The sequence below is a fragment of the Tachysurus fulvidraco genome, chromosome 23 (assembly GCF_022655615.1).
Source record: "Tachysurus fulvidraco isolate hzauxx_2018 chromosome 23, HZAU_PFXX_2.0, whole genome shotgun sequence".
Taxonomy (NCBI): Eukaryota; Metazoa; Chordata; class Actinopteri; order Siluriformes; family Bagridae; genus Tachysurus; species Tachysurus fulvidraco.
In genome coordinates this window covers 16,071,264-16,090,899 of record NC_062540.1, presented here as the reverse complement: position 1 = coordinate 16,090,899, position 19,636 = coordinate 16,071,264, and the positions used below count along the sequence as shown (strand labels likewise).

Here is a 19,636-nt window from a genome sequence, read left to right as displayed (position 1 = left end):
ATAGTATATAGTAGGTTTCTAGACACAAGGCTGAGAACTACGTTTCTACAAGAGTAAAGTGTAGTGAGTAAAGTGACACTTCTACAAGAGTAAAGTGTAGTGACTGTAATGTTCTTGTTAAAGTGCAGCCTAGTTCCACTTTAGTTACTAAATAATATGCCAATAATGAACTGAAGTGGTGGGTTTAAACGTGTTAAAGTACATTTCACATGCTTTTGCCTTCATCACAGAAAGGCTCAGTGGATGGCTGATACAGGAAATGACTACCTCACATCTATCTGCTGGGTGAGAAAACAACAATTGGACTCCCTCTGGTGGTTGTTCTGTCTGTTCAGTCCTAGAAAAAGCTTCTTCTTTTCTTCTTCTTCGTCTTCTTCTTCTTCTTCTTCTTCTTCTTCTTTCTTCTTCTTCTTCTTCTTCTTCTTCTTCTTCTTCTTCTTCTTCTTCTTCTTCTTCTTCAAATCAATTCAAATCAAAACATACATACAGAGTATGACATGCAGTGAAATGCTTTTTTGCATCTTTTTGCTTTTTGTATTCAAACATAAGGAATGCAATTTGAGGTCAAAAGTAGAACTATATAAAATATGAAAATATAAAAAATATGAAAAATAATAAAAAGTGAATATATATATATATATATATATATATATATATATATATATATATATATATATATATATATATATATATATATATGGTTTTTAATTCTTGTCCTTAAAGTGTGCAGTATGGTGTGTATAAAGTGTATAAAGTGGTACCGTGCTGTGCAAGTTCAGAGTTAAAGTGACAATCCAGAGTTAAAGTGTCAGTGCAAAAAAGGTGTGCAGAAAAACAGTGAAGGGGAGAGGTCCAGTACTAGATCCAGATCTAGATCCAGATCCTGGGTGTTTCCTGGTTTAAACTCTGAATGGCCTGTGGGAAGAACCTTCTCCTCGTTCTCTTTGTGTTTGCTTTCAAGGAGAGGAAGCGTTTCCCTGAACGCAACAAAGAAAAGAGTCCATTGTTGGGATAACTGAGATCCTTTACAATCTTTCTGGCCCTCGTCCGGCACCACGTGTTGTAGATGTGCTGCAGGTCAGGGAGCTCGGTGTGGATGGTACGTTCAGCTGACAGCACCACCCTCTGGAGGGCTCGCCTGTCCTTCATGGTGCTGTTCCCGAACCAGAAAGTGATGCTACTTGTCAGGATGCTCTCAGTGGTGCAAGTGTAGGAAGTTTTTAGCACCTGAGAGGGTAGTTTGAAGTCCCTTAAGCGTCTCAGATGGTACAGACGTTGCCGGGCCTTCTTCACCAGGGTGTTGATGTGAGAGGACCAAGACAGGTCTTGTGTGATGTGAACACCCAGGTGTTCACATCACACAAGACAGGTCTTGTGTGATGTGAACACCCAGGTATCGGAAACTGTCCACTCCGTCCACTGGAGTACCGTTGATGTTTAGCGGTTGGTATGACTGCTCATGCTTTGTGCTGAACTCAACTCCTTAGTCTTGCTGACGTTCAAGGGGAAGATTCTTCTCCTGGCAACATCTCTCTGGTTTTTACTCTCCTGTAGGTAGGCCGTTTTTCTCATTGTTGGAGATCAGGCCCACCACAACAGTGTCGTCAGCAAACTTGATGGTGGTGGAGTTGGAAGTGGCCACACAGTCATATGTGTACAGTGAGTACAGCAGGGGGCTCAGAACACAACCCTGGGGAGCTCCAGTGCTGAGGAGCTCCCCAGCTCCTTCTTGTTCTCTTTTTCTTCTTCTTGTATAAAAGGTTTACTGGTTTGCAAAGACATATCACAATCAACAAACTATAAAATATAAAAATATAAAAATATTCAAAGGTTTTGAAATGTGATTAAATATTTCAAATAAGCTTGGGAACGTTTGGATCTCCTCAGTTTCTCCTGTGAATTATTTGATACATTTACATCATTGAGCAGATACTATTATCCAGAGTGACTTACATTTTCTTATTTCATTTTATACACCTGAGCAATTGAGGATTAAGGGCCAATTGGTGGACCTGGGATTCAAACCAATGACCATCTGATCAGGAGTCGAAGACCTTAACCACTGAGCTACCACACCCCGATAAATAAAACACTGCAAAATGTGAAGGAAACCCAAGGAGCTCTAGTTTTTTTCTTGATGGATTCAAAGATAAGAAATAATTATTTTTCTCTATTCTCATCCTCATTCTGCCTTGGCTCGTTGTGTTCGAGTATGCTGTAAAAGTGACTGCTTCTGTTCTTCTGCACTATAAAGTCACTCTTTATGTCTCCTTATTTTGTAGAAATTGGGAAATTCTGTGGTGGTTGTTCTTGAGAAGAGCTAAAGTGGAAAATCGAGTGTTCAGTTTACGATTATAACAAAATGGTGTCTCTTATCTAACAAATAAGACAATGTCTTGAACATGGCATGACTTTCTGTAATCACTCACTCACACTGGTTGATACAATGCAACCAAAGTACTCAAAATATCTGCATCGGAAGTTGTATTTGGATTTAAACCTGTTGTACACAAAACTAGAATTAAAAAAATAAATTAAAAAAAATTAATAAACAAAAAATTCTACCACAGTTAAAGTCAAAACCACAGCCACATTAACCTAATAACTGGTCTGTAAAAGAGTAGTGATACAATATTTATTTTTATTTATGTGTTAGTGATTATTTTATAACAAATGTATTTGATATTTGAAATACAAACAGACTAGCCTGACCAGGCGGTTACTAAAGGTGGATGTAATTTTTTTTTCTCCTGTGAGATTTATACCTGTCTGTTTCCTTGCACATTAAAGATTCTACCAAGCTCTCTCTCTCTCTCTCTCTCTCTCTCTCTCTCTCTCTCTCTCTATATATATATATATATATATATATATATATATATATATATATATATATATATATATATATATATATATAGGGGGGGAAAGGAAGAAAAAAAGGGAAATGCATAAAAGTATTCCTCTTACCCTGTAAGCATATTTATTTCTAACGTTCTTCCAGCTGTTTATAATGAATCCTATATTTATACTGGTTACATACTTTATTTAGTTCATAACTGACACAAAACTAAAAATATAAACATTAGATACTAAACAATTACGTTGAAGGTAAATCTATGAAATTATTATTTATTTAAATATATATTTTGTTAAATTCACATGATGCTATTATGTATAAAACCATCAAATATGCTAAAATGTATCTTACAATTATATTCCACTCATCATAATTATCAATCATCTGGATGCTCATGTGCAGGCAGACTGGAATCTTGCGTCAAAGTTATGTAGAAAGTCGGACGATGCATTACTTTGTGGTCAATGCTGCCATTTTACAGTGCAATCATTCCTTTGCTTTTTCTCCCATGTGCATTTGAGTTTACATGAAAACACTATGGGACTATCTGGTCTGTCCTCCAAAGCTGCAGAAATCTCCTCACAGTATGTGTCACCTCGGTGAGTGGGCTTCTATTGTATATTATATAACATACATTTAAATGCTATGACTTATAGACACAGTGAAATGCATAGAAATCAAACATCACCAGTTTCTCATCATTCTAGTAATTATTTACCTATTTATCTGCAAACCTGAATAACTCAAAAAGTTTTAACTAGGTTAATTTGGATAAAATTGTACAATTTCAGGGCTAAAAAAATCAATAACAAACACTGTTCATGAAATGAAGATTGGACTAACAGCTCTTGAAATTTATTTCACTGGTAAATAGATCCCTGTCTACAACGAAGGGTTTGAGGACCCCTGCTTTAGATCATGTAAATGTAGTCTGTTGGTTTTTCTGAACTAATTAGATCCGTCACTTGGTAAAGAAGTGAACAGGAGAAAAGTTAAACAATTTCGACCAATGTCTGGTTTCATGAGGTTTAGCTGCACTTGTATTGCAATACAGATTGTTGGTGCAGAAATTTCCTTGTGTCAACATTGAAACATGTTTCATGTAGCCATGTTGAAATGTATCCAGATTAAATTTAAGACCTGGCAGCTCAATAATTCATTTGCTCTTTGAAAGCCAGAGTTTTTTGGCAAGGCATTTCATTTAAGGCTTATGGTTGTCAACTCTACATATACACAGACTTTCTATTAACAGTACTGGGAAATCGTTAAAGTATCTTTAGCATCACCTAATTGGAATCCTCTATAATCACATGCTAGGCTTGTGCACCATGATTCAAAGTCACTTTTGGATTTATAAACAATGTTCACACTCGGCTGCTTAATTAAATGTTTGAATTGGATTGTGTCACCAATTTGATGGAACTTAGCTTTAAGATAAGAGCCACCATATTTATCGTTCCCACTTACAAACAACAGTGTACACAAACTGAGCTATAGCCAGGGCTACTGAGGTGGTGACAAAGCTGGACAGATTAAAGCACTTCAGCATTGCTATGGCTAACAGCTACTTGAAGGAAAAACTTCTGCTGAATTTGGCATATAGTTACTAAAAATATTATTAATAATATATAGATAATTCAGCTCAGTGTTCTCAACTCCGAGTTCAGCAAGTGACATCAAATCAATATGGCTGTTCACTACATACACTGTAACAAAATATGAGCGTTTGTAGCTTGGACACACAGAACGTTGTACACATCCAACTTTTAACTTCTGTGTATAAGTGTAAACAATTCTGCATTATAACGCAAAAGCCAATTTGCTCCTGGCTTGTCCACTTTAATGGCGATGGGGCTATTTAACGCCGACGCCTGCAAGAGCTTCCAAAAACAACCAACAACGACGTTTATCGTATAAACAAGAAAGCTTCTTTTCTTAAGCTGGAAAAAGGTGTCAGATGGTGTGCTTCGTCATACATAAACTTAACGTAGTATGAAAATAAAAACTTGAATTTGCGATATGAGGATTAATAATGTTCTCTCAAGTCATCTCCTAAGCACACAAGCTACCATTATCCCAACACTATTGTATGGATGGATGTTGCTGTCCCACTATACTGAATGTAAACTGTGCTACAGGAAACATGAGATTCTTGCCTTTTCATATCAATACGTCATATCTCTGAGTGCAAGTAGTCCATTCCTTCTGCCTCAACTATCAGGGCAGTCAAACTGCATCATGGGTAATGTAGGAAACAGTTAATGCCAACAGTTTGATGAAAACATTTGGGGGATAAAATCTGAATCAGAATATCATAAACATAAATATGCAAGTCATTTAGGGTAGATCTTTCCTTTAATTGACAGCTGCCAGATAGTGAGATTAATCCTCACCTTTAAGCTGCACTGGATCAAAAAGGCAATAAAAGTGAACAAGAGACTGACTTACATGGGTTACTCAACACATGTGAAAATTGTTTAGACAGAGTTTATTAGAAATATGTAGACAAAACCCCACTGCGTTTAACAAACTTAAGTTCCTCAACATTTTTAGTCACACTTGCATTGATATTAGGAGTGCAATCACAATTTGGTCAGCTATTGGTAAGTTACCCTTTTGTTCTGTACAGCGGTGAAGCTTACATTATATATCACTTCACATAAATGGAAGATATCAGTGCTCAAATGCTTGCTACACGTTCAAGTGTGACGATAAAGGATTACTAACTTGAAATCATTTGGGAAAGCCATGTGTACAGACAGGACTATGGACTTTGAACATATTTGATTTACACGTCGATCTATTTCATGGAAAATAAATTTAACAAAACATGTCTCCCGGTGAAGCAGAACGGGTAACTTCACCTTTAAATGTCGCTGTAGTTAAATCCAGTAAATGTTTTGGCTAGTATTTGTACACATTTGTGAAAAATGTTTGCTTCACTTCCACACACTCACAAACTGAGACTTGAATTAACATAAAAGTTGAAAAAAAAAAAAAGCTGATTTACTGTCAACCAGGAATTGAGTAATAGAGTCTAATGTAAATTGGGGGGGAGAAATTCTCTAATCACTGGGAATTACAATGTGCATATGCTATATAATGGTTCCTCGCTGACACTGGGGGAAAGGCAAACAAACTCTGCACCATCCTCTCCCACAGCCACTGTTGAGTAAATGAACAATAGCTAGAATTCACAAAACATCATGGAAAACTTTAATTGTCCATGCAGAATAAAAAGGTAAAGAACGCAGTGTTGATGACTTGACAGCCATTAACATAATGGTATGCTCTAGTGGACCACTTAGAGCCTGGAAAACAGCTTCAATTTAGGAATTTTGTTGTGTGATTGTTGATCTGTATTTTTTATTAAATGTTTGCCCCCAAATCTACCTTTTAATTTATTTTCTCCAAATAACAGTTAAGCAATGTTCCTTGTTTTCTGCCACAGCATTTCTTTTGTAGCTTCACTCAAGATCTGGCATCTCTGTAAATAATTTAGAGACATTATGGTTAATTATATCACCTTACACAGACCAGCACACACACAATATTCACACAATGTGTACATCTGGTTTTATGTCATTATAGAGAGCTTACTAAAATAAGTGCTTACTTTCATCGTCGCTATCTGCAGATTCTTCCTGCAATTTAAAACAAAGTCAAAAAAACAGAAGTAGCACACCAAGTAATTACTGGACATTTTTATAGTGATTTTCAAAGACAATTAGTTTGTGTTTTATAATGTTATTACCCCTACTAACACTATCTGCTTTATTTTTACATTCCCATTGCTATTTATTCATTATGGTCAAATAACGAAATCTATACCATAAAGTAATTAAACTTTAATGAAGTAGGCATTGCCTTCATGGTTCTTATCACTTTTCTAAAGCAGGATTGCAAGACTGCTAAAATCAGATTTCCCTGCACTCCATGCACTATATTGTAAATGCATCCTTTTATATAAATGAGTGCTTACTTGGTCTATGAAAACAGCTTTATCTTCATTATCAAATAAATACATAAATACATAAATAAGGTCAGGAGGAACTTTGTGTATGGTTTTTAAGGCCTTCGTGTCAAATTTTTGAACAGGATTTCTCAGTTTAGTGCAGCTGTGTAAATATGACTACAAAGAGAAGCATTCGTTACTAGAAAATACTTACATCGTCTGCACCATCCATGTCAGGCAGATCATCTTCCCCTCCCATGTTGTTCATCATCTGTAAAAATAAACAGTAAAAACATTAAGTGGCAATAATTTCAGTAAAACATTTCATAGTACTTCATCAATAGAAATGACACTTACCTCCGAGAATCGATCGTAGCTGGACAACTCTTCATCTGAATCGTCTTCCCAGTCTTTCCAGTTATTGAAGTCAACGCTGAGCCAATTAAACTTAATAAAAAAGAAAAGAACAAAAAATAAGATTCTTGACCAACAAATCAATTTCATTTCATTTCACTCAAGCAATAAAGAAACAAAATCTCACCTTTGCTTTGTCTTTTGTTAACCTCGGCCACGACTTCCCGGATTCTGCTTTTCGTAGACAGCAGTACACCGACCTGTCTGTCCGTTTGTGTTTTGACTCCTGAAAAGAAAAAAGAAAGTAAGAACTTGCTTATTACACTAGACAGCAGAGCCACTCTGGTGCTTTTCATAGTTAGTCACCTTCTAATATACTTACATTTGGGTCAATGGCCTCAAATAGTTCTACTTCATTATGATATTTGATGCCATCAATTCCACCTACACAACTGAACAGAAAACATAAAATCAAACAATGTAAAAGGACACATGCATCTACAGAAACAAGCAGTCAATTTCATTTCCAATCAACATGTTGGCATTTAATAACATACCTGAATGTAAGTGTTGATATGCCAAATTTCACATCAACATCTTTGCTATCTTCTACACAAAATTCAATAAATACAGAGTCCCGTCTGTCGTACCACTTAGCGGTTGATGGCTGCCTGTGGAATAAACAAATCACAATTACACAAATGAAACAGAACATTCAAAACTTGCACGAAACTCTGCATTGGGACTAAACTTCACATGCCTCGATCCATTTGCATCCAAGCGCTGTTCATTCACATTAAGGAAGTGATTCAATTCTGCTTTAGACCAACTACAGAAAATGTACTAAATGTCATATGATTATATTAAACTTACATAGGGAGAAAATATGTATGGGGATGTGATACAGAACTGTTTTTACTTACATTATCTAATCATTAATTCAGTGCCAACACTGTGCCTGTAAAGGTAGGGTGATTGTTATTCCTAGGGGCCACTGGCAAAGGTCTATTTACTCTTCCCATTGTTGTATTGCTCCCGGTGAACAAAAGCTGGTTAACTGGTACTTTTCAAGTGTTTTATAAGCCTCATCCATTTTTAGTTAAGTAAATTATTCATCATATTGAAACCAAACAACAAATAACCCAAGAGCATAAATTCTGTTCCGATTCAGTATCAGCTGTACCATGGCCACGTGCGAGACGACCTGCGCTGGGTCAGTCAACATCACCTTCACTTTAATGCATCAGTGTTTTGATACTGATTCAGCCAGTACTGAGCATCAGTTATCAGTAACACTGCTGATTGTTATTGTTGCTGGGTTCTGTAGTACGGTGCACTTACTTGAACTGAACAAGGGCTGGTAATTAACTCATTATCTCAATTAGCTGGGAAACCGTTAAAATGTACAGGACATGGTGTACTCCTAGACCGGAGTGTGACCTAGAATAACCTGAAGACTTCATCCATCCCTGGTTTCATCCTGTTAACACCAGATATATAGCAGCTCTCTCTGACAGCTTGTACACAGATGTCGCGTGACCCTGATGGTCAGAGGATAGCGGACGTTACCTTGGCAACCCTAGTGCAACATGTACAGCTACAAAACTCTCGGAGGTCCTAATAACGGGAGAACACGAATCATCATTCACCTTCGCTGATAACGTCACGTCTGACGCCGCACGTCACCTCAAGGTCGCGTGTTTAAATAAACGGATCTCTCTCATTAAGCCGCTTTGAGACGAGCTAGCGTCATCTAGCGCGGATCCGACGGTGCAACATCACGCTTTTTACTACAAAACCGACAACAATAAAACAAATGCATGGAGATGAACGAATAACTCCACGATTATCAGGAGTCTGGAGGAAACTTTAGAAACCATAGGAACAGGAAGCAGATTTCAGTTAGAGGATTGTTAAAGCGGGAAAAGCAAAAAAGCTAGTAATGCTAATCCAGTATGGTATAGTGGGCGTTAGCAGGCATCGTGAAATAAGTACTTCCATTTTCCATAAGCATCAGAGACCACCAATCCATAACGATGTACTATTATTAGTAAACTATATACTAAATGCCACACGGGTGTTGGTACAGTTAGCTTTCTCGCCAACGAGCTCGAGCGCTAAGTAGAGGCCAACTCCAGTTAGCATAGTTAGCCTGCTGAATTACCTCATGTTAGCAGGCTAGCATTGCTGACAACAAACCGCTCTAACGGCCTTATAATACCGATTTAAATACATATTGTTGTTTTAACGAGTTGTGGTGTTTTATATAAATAAATGCTGGTGTCTATAAACGCCGTGTTAAACCGAACTCGCCGTAATTTCTCCGCTAGCTGGCTAACTAACTGCTAGCTACAGAGCTAATAAGTTAGCACATCTTTGTCGGAATTAAAATACTTACATGTCGGGATCAACTTTGAGCCTTCTGCAAAATTTTGAAACAGTTTTTTTTTTTTAAGTGACGGCGTCGTTGACGGATGACGGATCTGCTTTGTGCTTGATAAACACTCGCGAAACACAAAAAGAACCAGCTACCAACAAGCACAACAGCTCCTGCTGACTCCTCGCGTGTCTCCGCTGTACTCCGGGTGCGCGCGCACGATGACGCAGCTCGCACTTTCTGGCGTCTTCTACGGCGCGTTCAGGAAGTGTGAGTGTGCGCGCACACAATGACGCGGCGCGTGCATGCTTCCTAGCAACTAAAAACATGCTAGTAGGTATAATATGCGTTACAAAATAAAAAACAAACAAAAAAGTATTTTGTTTGCTCTGTCAGGGCACGGAAAGCTCATTAAAAAGCTGCTTGAACAGCTCTACGGTGGTGAACTTCAAAAATTCATACATTTCCGACTACAAAGGAAGCAATAATAGCAATAATCGAGGACAAGAGATGGCAACAAGCTAGTCAGCTAACATCATTATATTAGTCATAACTCTAACGTTGATGGTTACCTTATTTAAAAAGTCAGTGTTATGGGTTTAACCAAGTACAGAACCTATATATTTTTACTATAAAACCAATATACCTCTATAAAGTAATTTTAAAGCAGTGCAAGAGCACTTAACATTCCTCATAGTGTGTGTGCAGAAATTTTGATTTAACATCATAAACTGGACTTGAGAGGAGTCTCCAGTGTCTTCAGAACAGAAGGCTTTGCATGTTCAAGTTTCTCGGTAACATAATCTCTCTGTCTCTTTCTCTCTCTCTCTCTGTGTGTGTGTGTGTGTGTGTGTGTGTGTGTGTGTGTGTGTGTGTGTGTGTGTGTGTGTGTGTGTGTGTGTGTGTGTCGGTCATATTTCACTATAAACTGCAAAACAGAGCAAAATCAAGGCCAGTTAGGTCACAGCTGCTTAAGTTAAGTGATAACAGGAATTTGTTTGTTTTTACAGAATTTCAAATGGAAAAAAAGCACTGTTAGGAAATTGCTGTGGTCCAATATGTTTTATTCTTTAAACAATTTACATCTTACAGTGAGTAATGTTAAAGTATTGACACTTAACAAGCCTAGAGTTAGTCAAGGGGTATCATTATCATAGTATGATCATGTTGCTTAATGTGCTAACGTGCTAAATTTGTCCCACATCAGTTTAATACAGTTAGAATATACAGTATTTACACTGTCTCTTTTTTACATGCTGTTTCTGTTTATTGTCTTTTGCGTATTGTCTTGAATTTTTTGTTTGCACTGACTTTTGTCCTGCACTGTCTGTCCTGTCTTGCACTGTTTGCACCAGGTTGCACAGATGCACTTTATATATCTAGGACTAACTTAGTGCTTAGCTCTGTCTTTGTTTTATGTATCACCCTGGAGAAACGTTGTCTCATTTCACTGTGTACTGCAACAGCTATATATGGTTAAAATGACAATAAAAGCTTCCTGACTTGATTTAATCAGAAGGCATCCAGAGGAGTCAGTATTTTATATTTAATTAAATAAACAAATAAACAAATAAATAAATAAATAAATGAGTGAATTACTTGTTTTTGCTTTTGATTTTTCTATAGTGATGTACTTTAGTTGTAAATTAAGTGCTAGTTGAGCCACATAATGCAGGTAAAAAAAATCATTCACTGTAAGTTAGATATGTTCAAAGCAGATTAATATAAATATATATACATTAAGGATATGATTATTAAAGGTATACATTTATCCTGAATGAGCAAGCCAGACGTAATAAATGAACGGAACTGTACTGAGCACAACACGCACATCGACTGTATGGACTGCACAGAACAACACCATATACACACTCTTCCAATATACATCCATCAAACTGTATACATGCTGTTTTGCACACTGTGCTCTTTGCACTTGCTGTCTCACATTTCAGTTGATTGCTGTTTTTCACAATACTTTACATTACCTCATGTAACTGCTGCTATAATACTAATCTGTTCATTCCAGTATTTCTGCACATGCAATATTGATTGAACAGTATTTACACTGATCGGGGCTGTTTTTGTTTATTGTCTTTTGTGTATTATCTTTTGTGTAATGTCTTGTATTTTTTGTTTGTACTATCTTTTGTCTTGCACTGTCATTTTGTGTTTTGTCCTGCACTGTCTTGTCTGTTTTTTGTCTTGTCCCCCAATGTTTGCACCAGGTCACACAGATGCACTATGTGTATCTAGGACTAACTTACTAAGTCCTTATAGCTCTGTCTATATAACACCACAATCCTGGAGAAATGTCTCATATCACTGTGTACAGCAACAGCTATATATGGTTAAAATGTCAATAAAAGCTTCTTGTCTTGACTTGAGAGGTGACATGGAAAGGAAAAACACCCTGAAACGAAGAGGAAGAAGCCTTGAGATGAACCAGCCTCAAAAGGAAAATGTCTTGTATATAAAAATATATTTTTAAAACGTTAGAGACTGAAGCAAACATCTTTATTATTAAGTTTGTAAATAATCGAACACTGCAATCAACCCAAGACATAAAACTAATCCGATACACTTATTGAAAAGCTGCCATTCTAAAATGGCGCCGTGCAGCGTCCACACTGGACTTTAATCCCCCTGCGATCCGAGTGACGAACTTCCTGCTTCCGTCATCACGGGTCCTGGAAACTAGATCAGGGAAACATGACACCCACTTCACGTGACCGGCTACTTATAGTAAAGGAATAATAATAACAATAAACCACGGTTATCCTGACAGACCGTGATAAACTCGGACATGTTTTTACGTTTCCACACGTTTCCTCGGTGTGGAAGAATGGGACGAAGGAACCGGAGAGAAAAATGAGGACCAAAACAGCGCTCGTGCGTTAACGTGAACTGTGGATGTTACTCGGTTTGAACCGAAATGCATCGGTTTATACGGTCAAGATCAGGTGTAATCCCTTTGTTATAAAGGTAAACCCAATGCAACGCTTGTCTTTATGCTTCCATCGGAGCTGAACCGCTTTAAGGGTGCTGTAGATTACCGACCATATAGCACTGAGCTCTTCCGGCAGCACAGGAGGTGAGATGATACACAATGCAATTCTTCTCATTCTTTTTTCTTCTTTTTATAATGCATTTGTTTAAAAACAGCGATATGAACGATATAAACTTGCACCACCTCTCTATTATTTGCTTTGTTTCTTCGTGTCCCGTGTGATGTGACAATAAAAGTAATTTTTTTTTATATTTACATCTTTTCTGTAACAGGGTTGTATCCAAACCTGCCGTTAAGGGAGAATTTATGGGATCACAAGGTAAAAGTGTAATAATAATAATAATAATAATAATAATAATAATAATAATAAATGTGAAGGTGTTGGAGGCGGGGAGAGAAGCGCGAGCTCTTTGTTTATCCGGTGTTTTGGAACAGCTGATTCGATTCTGCGCCGCGGCGACGGTGCCTGTTGATATTTAACGTCTGCTGTTGCGATCAACTCCCCGTTCAACCTCCACGCACACACACGCACACACGCACACACGCACACGCACACACGCACACACGCAACTAAAGCTGACTTGAGAAGTCTAGAATATTCCGTGAAAGAAGAACTCGTTATCTGTGGTGTGTTACTGGAGAACAAAGGTAACGTCGCGCGCTACTTTTATATATATATATATATATATATATATATATATATATATATATATATATATATATATATATATATATATATATATATATTAGCTACCAAGTTGGATGAGTAAGAGTATGTCTTCGGTCATATTAGTTCACATTTAGGCCAGTTTTTGCTGATGTATTTCATGCATGTACTTCAGAGAGATGTAGAATATCACCAGAATCAGAATCAGGTTTATTGGCCAAGTGTGTTGACACACAAGGAATTTTGTTCCAGCTGCTGGTGACTCTCAAAAGTACAGACATAAATACTAGACAAGATAAGACAAAAACAGACAAAACAAGACAAAACACACTATACATACAGATGAAGTGAGACAATCTAAACAATACGAGTATTAAATAGGAATAGAGTAAATATATGACAGATCAGTGATGTATATAAAGTGTGAGAGTGCACGGTAGTGCAAATAGTATTGTGCGTCAGGTGCGATAAAGAGTTTACTATAGAACTTTTGTTGATGGAATAAGCATCCTTGTTTCGTGTTTTGTTCTGTGGCTTTAGTGCTATCCAGCTCTTTTGATTAATTAACTTGAAAAGAGAGAGAACAGGAACTAACTTGTTGCACAAACCTTCTACAACATTAATTTCTTGAGTGCAGTATATATTTTTTTGCTCCAACTACAGCTTAAGGTGTATAAAAGTAGTCTACCAACTTGCATCCATATGAATCTAGTTCACATTAGTTTAAAATTAGGCTGAATTATTGCTGATGTAATTTGTGCACGTAGTTCTGCAGAATATCTGCTCAAAACAGGAAACAATCTCACTTTTATAGAATTAGCTTGTCTGCTATGTTTATTTAGTAGTATTACATATCATGTGAAGAGATGTAAATTACCCATGCTGTATTTTTTTTGTGTCATTTCACATTCTTGATTTCTATGCCTAGTTTCATCTGATGAGATGAGTGTGCGCACAGGCCAGGGCAGCGATGAAGTACTGGTGTCTCAGGCTGTGTGGGATTACTTGGCAGCAGCTGGGAGGCCATGGCTGCTTGACTTTGAGGATAAACAAGGACTGAGCGCTGGAATCGTGCGGCGTGGAGAGCGCGGAGGCTGCTGTGCTGTAAGACTCTCACCAGTGGAGGGCAGGCCCAGGGTGATGGAAAGCCCAGTGTCACCTGCCACACGCAAAGCCTTTATAGACCTGTGCCGCTGTGCCCGCAAGGAGATGACCAAACAGGAAGCTGCGCCAAAGAGAAAGCGCTCTCTGTTACCCTGTCTTGGAGCGGTGGAAAAAGACACTGAGGGCACTCTGCTTTCTCCTCCTCCTCCACAGCCGCGTCGATCGCAGAGGCAGCAGCAAAGGTGCAGAAAAAGCACTGAGATGGACTCCTGTTCCATTCTGCCTATGTTGCACGAAGCCTCAGCAAAGACAGATTGTGATTCAGGAGCAGGCAGGTCAAGCGAAGACGACAGTGCCACGTGCTCTATCTGCATGGGAGAGATGCTGGAGAAGACCACTTTGGAGAAGTGCGGCCACTCGTTCTGCCGCTCTTGCCTGGAACAGGCATTCCAGGTGAAGAAGGCTTGTCCTGTGTGCAGACTCGTTTATGGCCAGCTTATTGGGAATCAGCCAGCAAACGGTAGCATGATGGTGGAAAGAGACCCAGACCTGGAGTTGCCTGGGCATGAGGGCTATGGCTGCTTATACATTATCTATAGCTTCCCTCCAGGGTTCCAATCAGTAAGTATGTCGATTTAACTGTTATTTGCTCTCTCATTTTGCCATTCAACTGAATTAAATAGCAATCATCACCACACGGTTGACCTTTTAGTTTGTGTATATTGTTTTATTTTTCCAGCAAGAGCACCCGAACCCTGGGGTGCGATATCCAGGCACAGACCGTGTGGCTTACCTACCGGACAGCCCAGAGGGAAACCGTGTATTGCGACTGTTGCGACGGGCTTTTGAACAGCGGCTCATATTCACTATAGGAACCTCGATGACCACAGGCATGCATAATGTCATCACGTGGAACGATATCCACCACAAAACCTCTATATGGGGTGGACCACGATGGTATGCCATCTCATATAAATGTATTGTTAATAAAACCAGATTTGCTTTGGAAATCCCTTTTCATAGTCAGGTCAGAGAGGCATAGATGTATTGTTCTCCTTTAAGCATAATGAATTTCATCATGTGTACATTACTTGATGAGAAGCAGGGGTAGGCTTAATGAATATTATTTATGACTGGTACTGACTTTATATATATATATATATCACTAACTGTCTTAAAGCTGTAGAACTGTGGTGTAGTTATATGTAATCTTAAGTGAGCTATGGCAGAGAACTCAGGCAAGATTCAGTACCTTGATGACCGCCTTAGAAAATAAGAAGTGTTCTTTGAGACACAGTCAGAACTAAAGTTGTCCAATAAAAGGACATTGGTCTACTTATGTTTTTTTGCTTGGTCTTGCTTCACCTTGATTTGGCATTTTAAAAATACATCTTTTTGGTTTATATGGTTTGTTTCGATTGGCAACTCATGATGGCTTGTTTCAGAGGTGCCTATGATTTTGCCTATGATTTAAATAAAAATTTTGCTGGTGGAAAAGTCAATTAGCCAAAGCAGAAATGACACCTGGAATGAAAGATGTGCATTTGGTTCTGATAGTGTTTACATTTGCTACAGTTAATGTGTTTTTTTGTTTGTTTTTTTCCTTTTGTAGCTTTGGTTACCCAGATCCTACATACCTCGTGCGTGTGACCGAGGAGTTACGGGAAAAAGGAATAACGGCTGACTGATCGTTTGGAACTCAGCACTTTGGGACATCTAGTGATCTGGCAAGTGGACCAGACTGACCACAGACTATTCAGTGATACACTGTGTTAATGTAAATCACAGCCATTGTACGGTACCGGGATGGTCAGATGGCTTTTCCAAACTCTGAGATTGTGATGATTTGTTTCTTTTTGCTTGAACTAAAAGTGATTGCTTTCTTGCAATAAGTGACACGTTATAATTGAGTGCAGTGCATTCCACCATTTTATTGGATACAGAGACGGCACTTTGAAATTCAAAAGCTCTGTGGTTTGCTGAGATGACTTTTAAATGAAGCAGTGACTAACTTCTTTCTGCTGAGGTAGTAGGGAAGTAAACTGTTTTCATGTTCTAGGCAAATGGCTTTCTCCTGTTTTCTTTCTGTTTTCTTCCATCCAGCAGGTTTTCTGTGACTTGCTCATGTTTTGCTATCGTCTGGACCAAACCCTAGCTTTTTGTTAGTTTTTCATAATCGGCACTACAAGGCACTTTGCAGTTATATATGTTTCTTAACTGTAATAATTTGGAAGTAATTTCTGGTGTGTTTCCAGATGCGCAGCATTTTGCGGATGTAGAGATGAGTTTAGTGGCTACAAGCTGATGTCAATCCTTAATATAGATTTTTTTGCTTTCTTTTTTTTTTTTTTATCTCAGCTAGAACTAATCTAATGTTTGAAGATAAAAGAAAAAGAAACACTTTTTTTAATAAAAAAATTATTATTAATTCATGGTTAATGGTTGGAAAAAACTCCAGTGAAGAATTGCTGCTGTAATAAGATCAGCTTTGAAAACAACAACAACAACAACAAGACAAACAAACAAACAAAACTGTTTGGACGGGTTTTTTTTGCATGTCTGTTATTGACTTGAATGTGTAAACGTCTATATGATGTCATTAAAAAAAAGACCTGTAGGCTCCCAAATCAAATGAAAGGCACAATCGGATTCTTTTGCGATGGAAGATCATATTTAAGCCTCAGATACAGCAAGTGTCAAGTGCTGAATTTATTTCATGTCAGCAGGCTTTCTTCATTTATACTAACACACTTAGTGTGATTCTATAGCCATGTGATTTGTTGCAGCATCTTCTGGTGATATGAAAATTTTTTTTCTGTAGTAAGATTTCACCAGTTACAACCTGAAGCACGTTCTGCTGATGAGTTGAGAACGTTGATTAATGACAACAAATTTATATTATCGTGAAATGGAAAGAAGAAACACTGACGATATCTAAAGCTGTCTGAAATGTTTTTTTTTTTATATATATATATATATAAATCTTCCTCCTCATTTTGTTTTAAGGGACCAACACAAAGATCATTTTGGATGACACAGTAACACCAATCATGCAAAATTCTATGCAGTTCATTTTAATGGAGGAAGAAGTAAACCTCTTAAAGAAAATCGATTGTTATTCAGAGTTCATGTTTTGCCTTTACGACTGTGTTGATTTGTACACGAAACACCTGTCTGCTACAATATGTGCTTTATGTTTTCATACTTGAATAAAGAGTTCTGTTCAGTTGCTATGCAGCCTGAGAGTTTTTATTATTCACTTACGGAGTCTTTGCACAAACACTGTTTCATAAAATTCTGACAGGAAGTGAAGGCTCTCGCTGCATAATTGGTTGATTCGCATGTCTGCTCTCTCTTGTGAAGTCACTAAGACCTCAAGCCAGACAGTTAGAAAGAATAATGCATAAATTAGGGGTAATTTAAATAAATATGAATAATATTCAGAAAGAGAAGCAATTCCCATGCAGCTGTTTACACTGATGAAATGATAAATACTCGTATGTTAAGTTTAGAAGTGATTACAAAATGCAGCTCTAAATGGTTTAGCTTCCATGTGTCTAACCCATCTTCTAACACGCTACAATTCTTCAAGCTCCAAAACCTAGGACTTCTGGTACCTCAGAATATCTAAGTCTACTAAAGGTGGTAGAGCGTTTTCGTATTTCGTCTTCCTGATACTATTCGGGGCTCAGACACACTTTCCCAGTTTAAATGTACATTAAAGACATATCTCTTTAGTCAGGTGCACTTATAATACATCCCATAATACATCCCATAATCTTGTGCCTCAGTACATTTGATGAAATGCACATTATCGTCTTGCTAATATAAACAGCAGCTACGTTAATTTCTCTCCACTGCTTCTGTTCTTATACCCATCCCGAGGCATCCAGAGATTGTACAAGCTCCAGTTGTGGCATCTCCTCTAAGAATGTCTGAATATTCGTGAAGCAAAGTTGAACTGGAGCTGGTACATCTCTAGATGCCTCAGGATCCTCAAATGGTTGGCCTCATCTCAGTGAAGGTCCAAATTCTTCGTGATACGGAAGACAATCTGAGCTGGTACAATTTCTGGATGCCTCTATATGGGTAGAAATAGAGAACCTTGTCTCTGGATTGTAGTTAATGTGGGTCAGGGCAAAAACTCATATCAGAATGTTGTCGTTTGTCAAATAATACACTCACATCTCATTTTAACATCTTGCATTTTATTAATAAATAAGCCAAATACAGACAAGTAATTTCTAACCCGAAAAAATGTGTAAAAAAACAAACAAACAAAGATGCTTTCTGACAAATGTACTGCATGATACATTTAATCAAATTCCATCCATGCTTGTGCTCAGTTGACCTTGGATTTGAATCAAGCCAGCAACAGGAAAAGATCGACGTGACTTTTAAAGAAGGTTCATTACTGGAGTGGGATGACACAAGCTTTCTGGCTGTGTTTCAATATGAGCAATGATTTATCTGACAATAAAATGACATATGGTAGCAATCAGATCTATTAGAACGATGTCCGTGAATACAGGAGGAAATCGTGTACATTCAGTGACTGAAGCTTGAACATTCATTATCAGGTTTGTGGACAAAACTTGAGTAACCATACTTTGTACTTTGTTACTATACTTAACATAATTGTGGGGTATTTATACAGTATATACCTATATAATAATGAAATTGAAAAAATTTCACATAAAAAGAAAAGAACTCACAACCTTCCAATTGGTAGTCCAACACCATAACCTCTATGCTGCAACATCCCCCATGTCAACATGATACAAATCCCAAAGATTACCTCATCTTCTATACATCAATCAGTTGGGCTCAGTTTAGCATCAAGTCAGTGTCATAACCATTTCAAGCTACACACTGCTGTTAGCTCTATATCTATCTATGTGTGTTTGAAGACAGATAACCCACCAAGCTGCAGTGGGGAAGTTGAGGATGAGCGCCCTGGCCCTACCTCATTAAACGCTGGCTATATTTAACCACGATGGCTTGCTGTATTAGTTAACTTATTTGTTAAATTAGCTGACAAAAGCTAGATATAACGGTAAATTTTGCATACATATTGAAGGACATTTTCAGGCATCATAGTTAGTCATATACTTTTAAGACAAAACGCTTAGAGCAAATAAAACATTATAGATAATTGATACGAGACACTTTTCCCACAAAAACCTAACATTAACTTCATAACTTCAGAAAAAAAAACCATTTACTGTTTAGATTTTTAATTCTGAAACGGATTTTTAAAGTAGCTACTTTTTAAATTTTCTCTTACTGTTAATCGAGTAAGATTTTCTATATTTTCA

The 19,636-nt window shown here is 37.6% G+C and overlaps 2 protein-coding genes across 6 annotated transcripts; one reads left to right on the top strand and one right to left on the bottom strand.

The window, feature by feature from the left end:
* Positions 1 to 5,327: 5,327 nt before the first annotated feature.
* ptges3a (prostaglandin E synthase 3a (cytosolic)) lies at positions 5,328 to 9,785 on the bottom strand. The gene is made up of 8 exons (XM_027170714.2): positions 9,562 to 9,785; positions 7,721 to 7,834; positions 7,546 to 7,615; positions 7,351 to 7,449; positions 7,167 to 7,256; positions 7,024 to 7,080; positions 6,471 to 6,498; positions 5,328 to 6,341 (listed from the first exon to the last, which is right to left on the bottom strand). Coding segments are annotated over exons 1-8 (480 nt in total). The 5' UTR covers positions 9,564 to 9,785; the 3' UTR covers positions 5,328 to 6,321.
* A 2,403-nt stretch (positions 9,786 to 12,188) lies between these two features.
* On the top strand, positions 12,189 to 17,549 carry dtx3 (deltex E3 ubiquitin ligase 3). Of its 5 annotated transcripts, none has more exons than XR_007139311.1 (5): positions 12,196 to 12,631; positions 12,820 to 12,866; positions 14,143 to 14,943; positions 15,058 to 15,275; positions 15,931 to 17,549. XR_007139311.1 is itself a non-coding variant. In XM_047807384.1 (5 exons), exons 1-5 carry the CDS (start codon positions 12,549 to 12,551, stop codon positions 16,004 to 16,006), a joined length of 1,248 nt encoding a protein of 415 aa, XP_047663340.1. In that variant the 5' UTR covers positions 12,196 to 12,548; the 3' UTR covers positions 16,007 to 17,549. The 5 variants fall into 5 exon arrangements, 4 of the variants coding, with proteins under 4 accessions (XP_047663343.1, XP_047663340.1, XP_027026482.1 ...); XM_047807384.1 differs by having other exon boundaries at positions 14,143 to 14,939; positions 15,031 to 15,275; XM_027170681.2 differs by having other exon boundaries at positions 12,202 to 12,631; positions 14,143 to 14,939.
* Positions 17,550 to 19,636: the final 2,087 nt, after the last annotated feature.

Coding starts and splice junctions, on each gene's coding strand:
- dtx3 (XM_047807384.1), top strand. CDS start 12,549: ATGCTTCCATCGGAGCTGAACCGCTTTAAGGGTGCTGTAGATTACCGA. Junction 12,632..12,819: donor CTCTTCCGGCAGCACAGGAG/GTGAGATGATAC, acceptor TTTCTGTAACAG/GGTTGTATCCAAACCTGCCG. Junction 14,940..15,030: donor TCCCTCCAGGGTTCCAATCA/GTAAGTATGTCG, acceptor TTGACCTTTTAG/TTTGTGTATATTGTTTTATT.
- ptges3a (XM_027170714.2), bottom strand. Junction 6,499..7,023: donor ACATGGATGGTGCAGACGAT/GTAAGTATTTTC, acceptor TTTAAATTGCAG/GAAGAATCTGCAGATAGCGA. Junction 6,342..6,470: donor TGCAGATAGCGACGATGAAA/GTAAGCACTTAT, acceptor AATTATTTACAG/AGATGCCAGATCTTGAGTGA.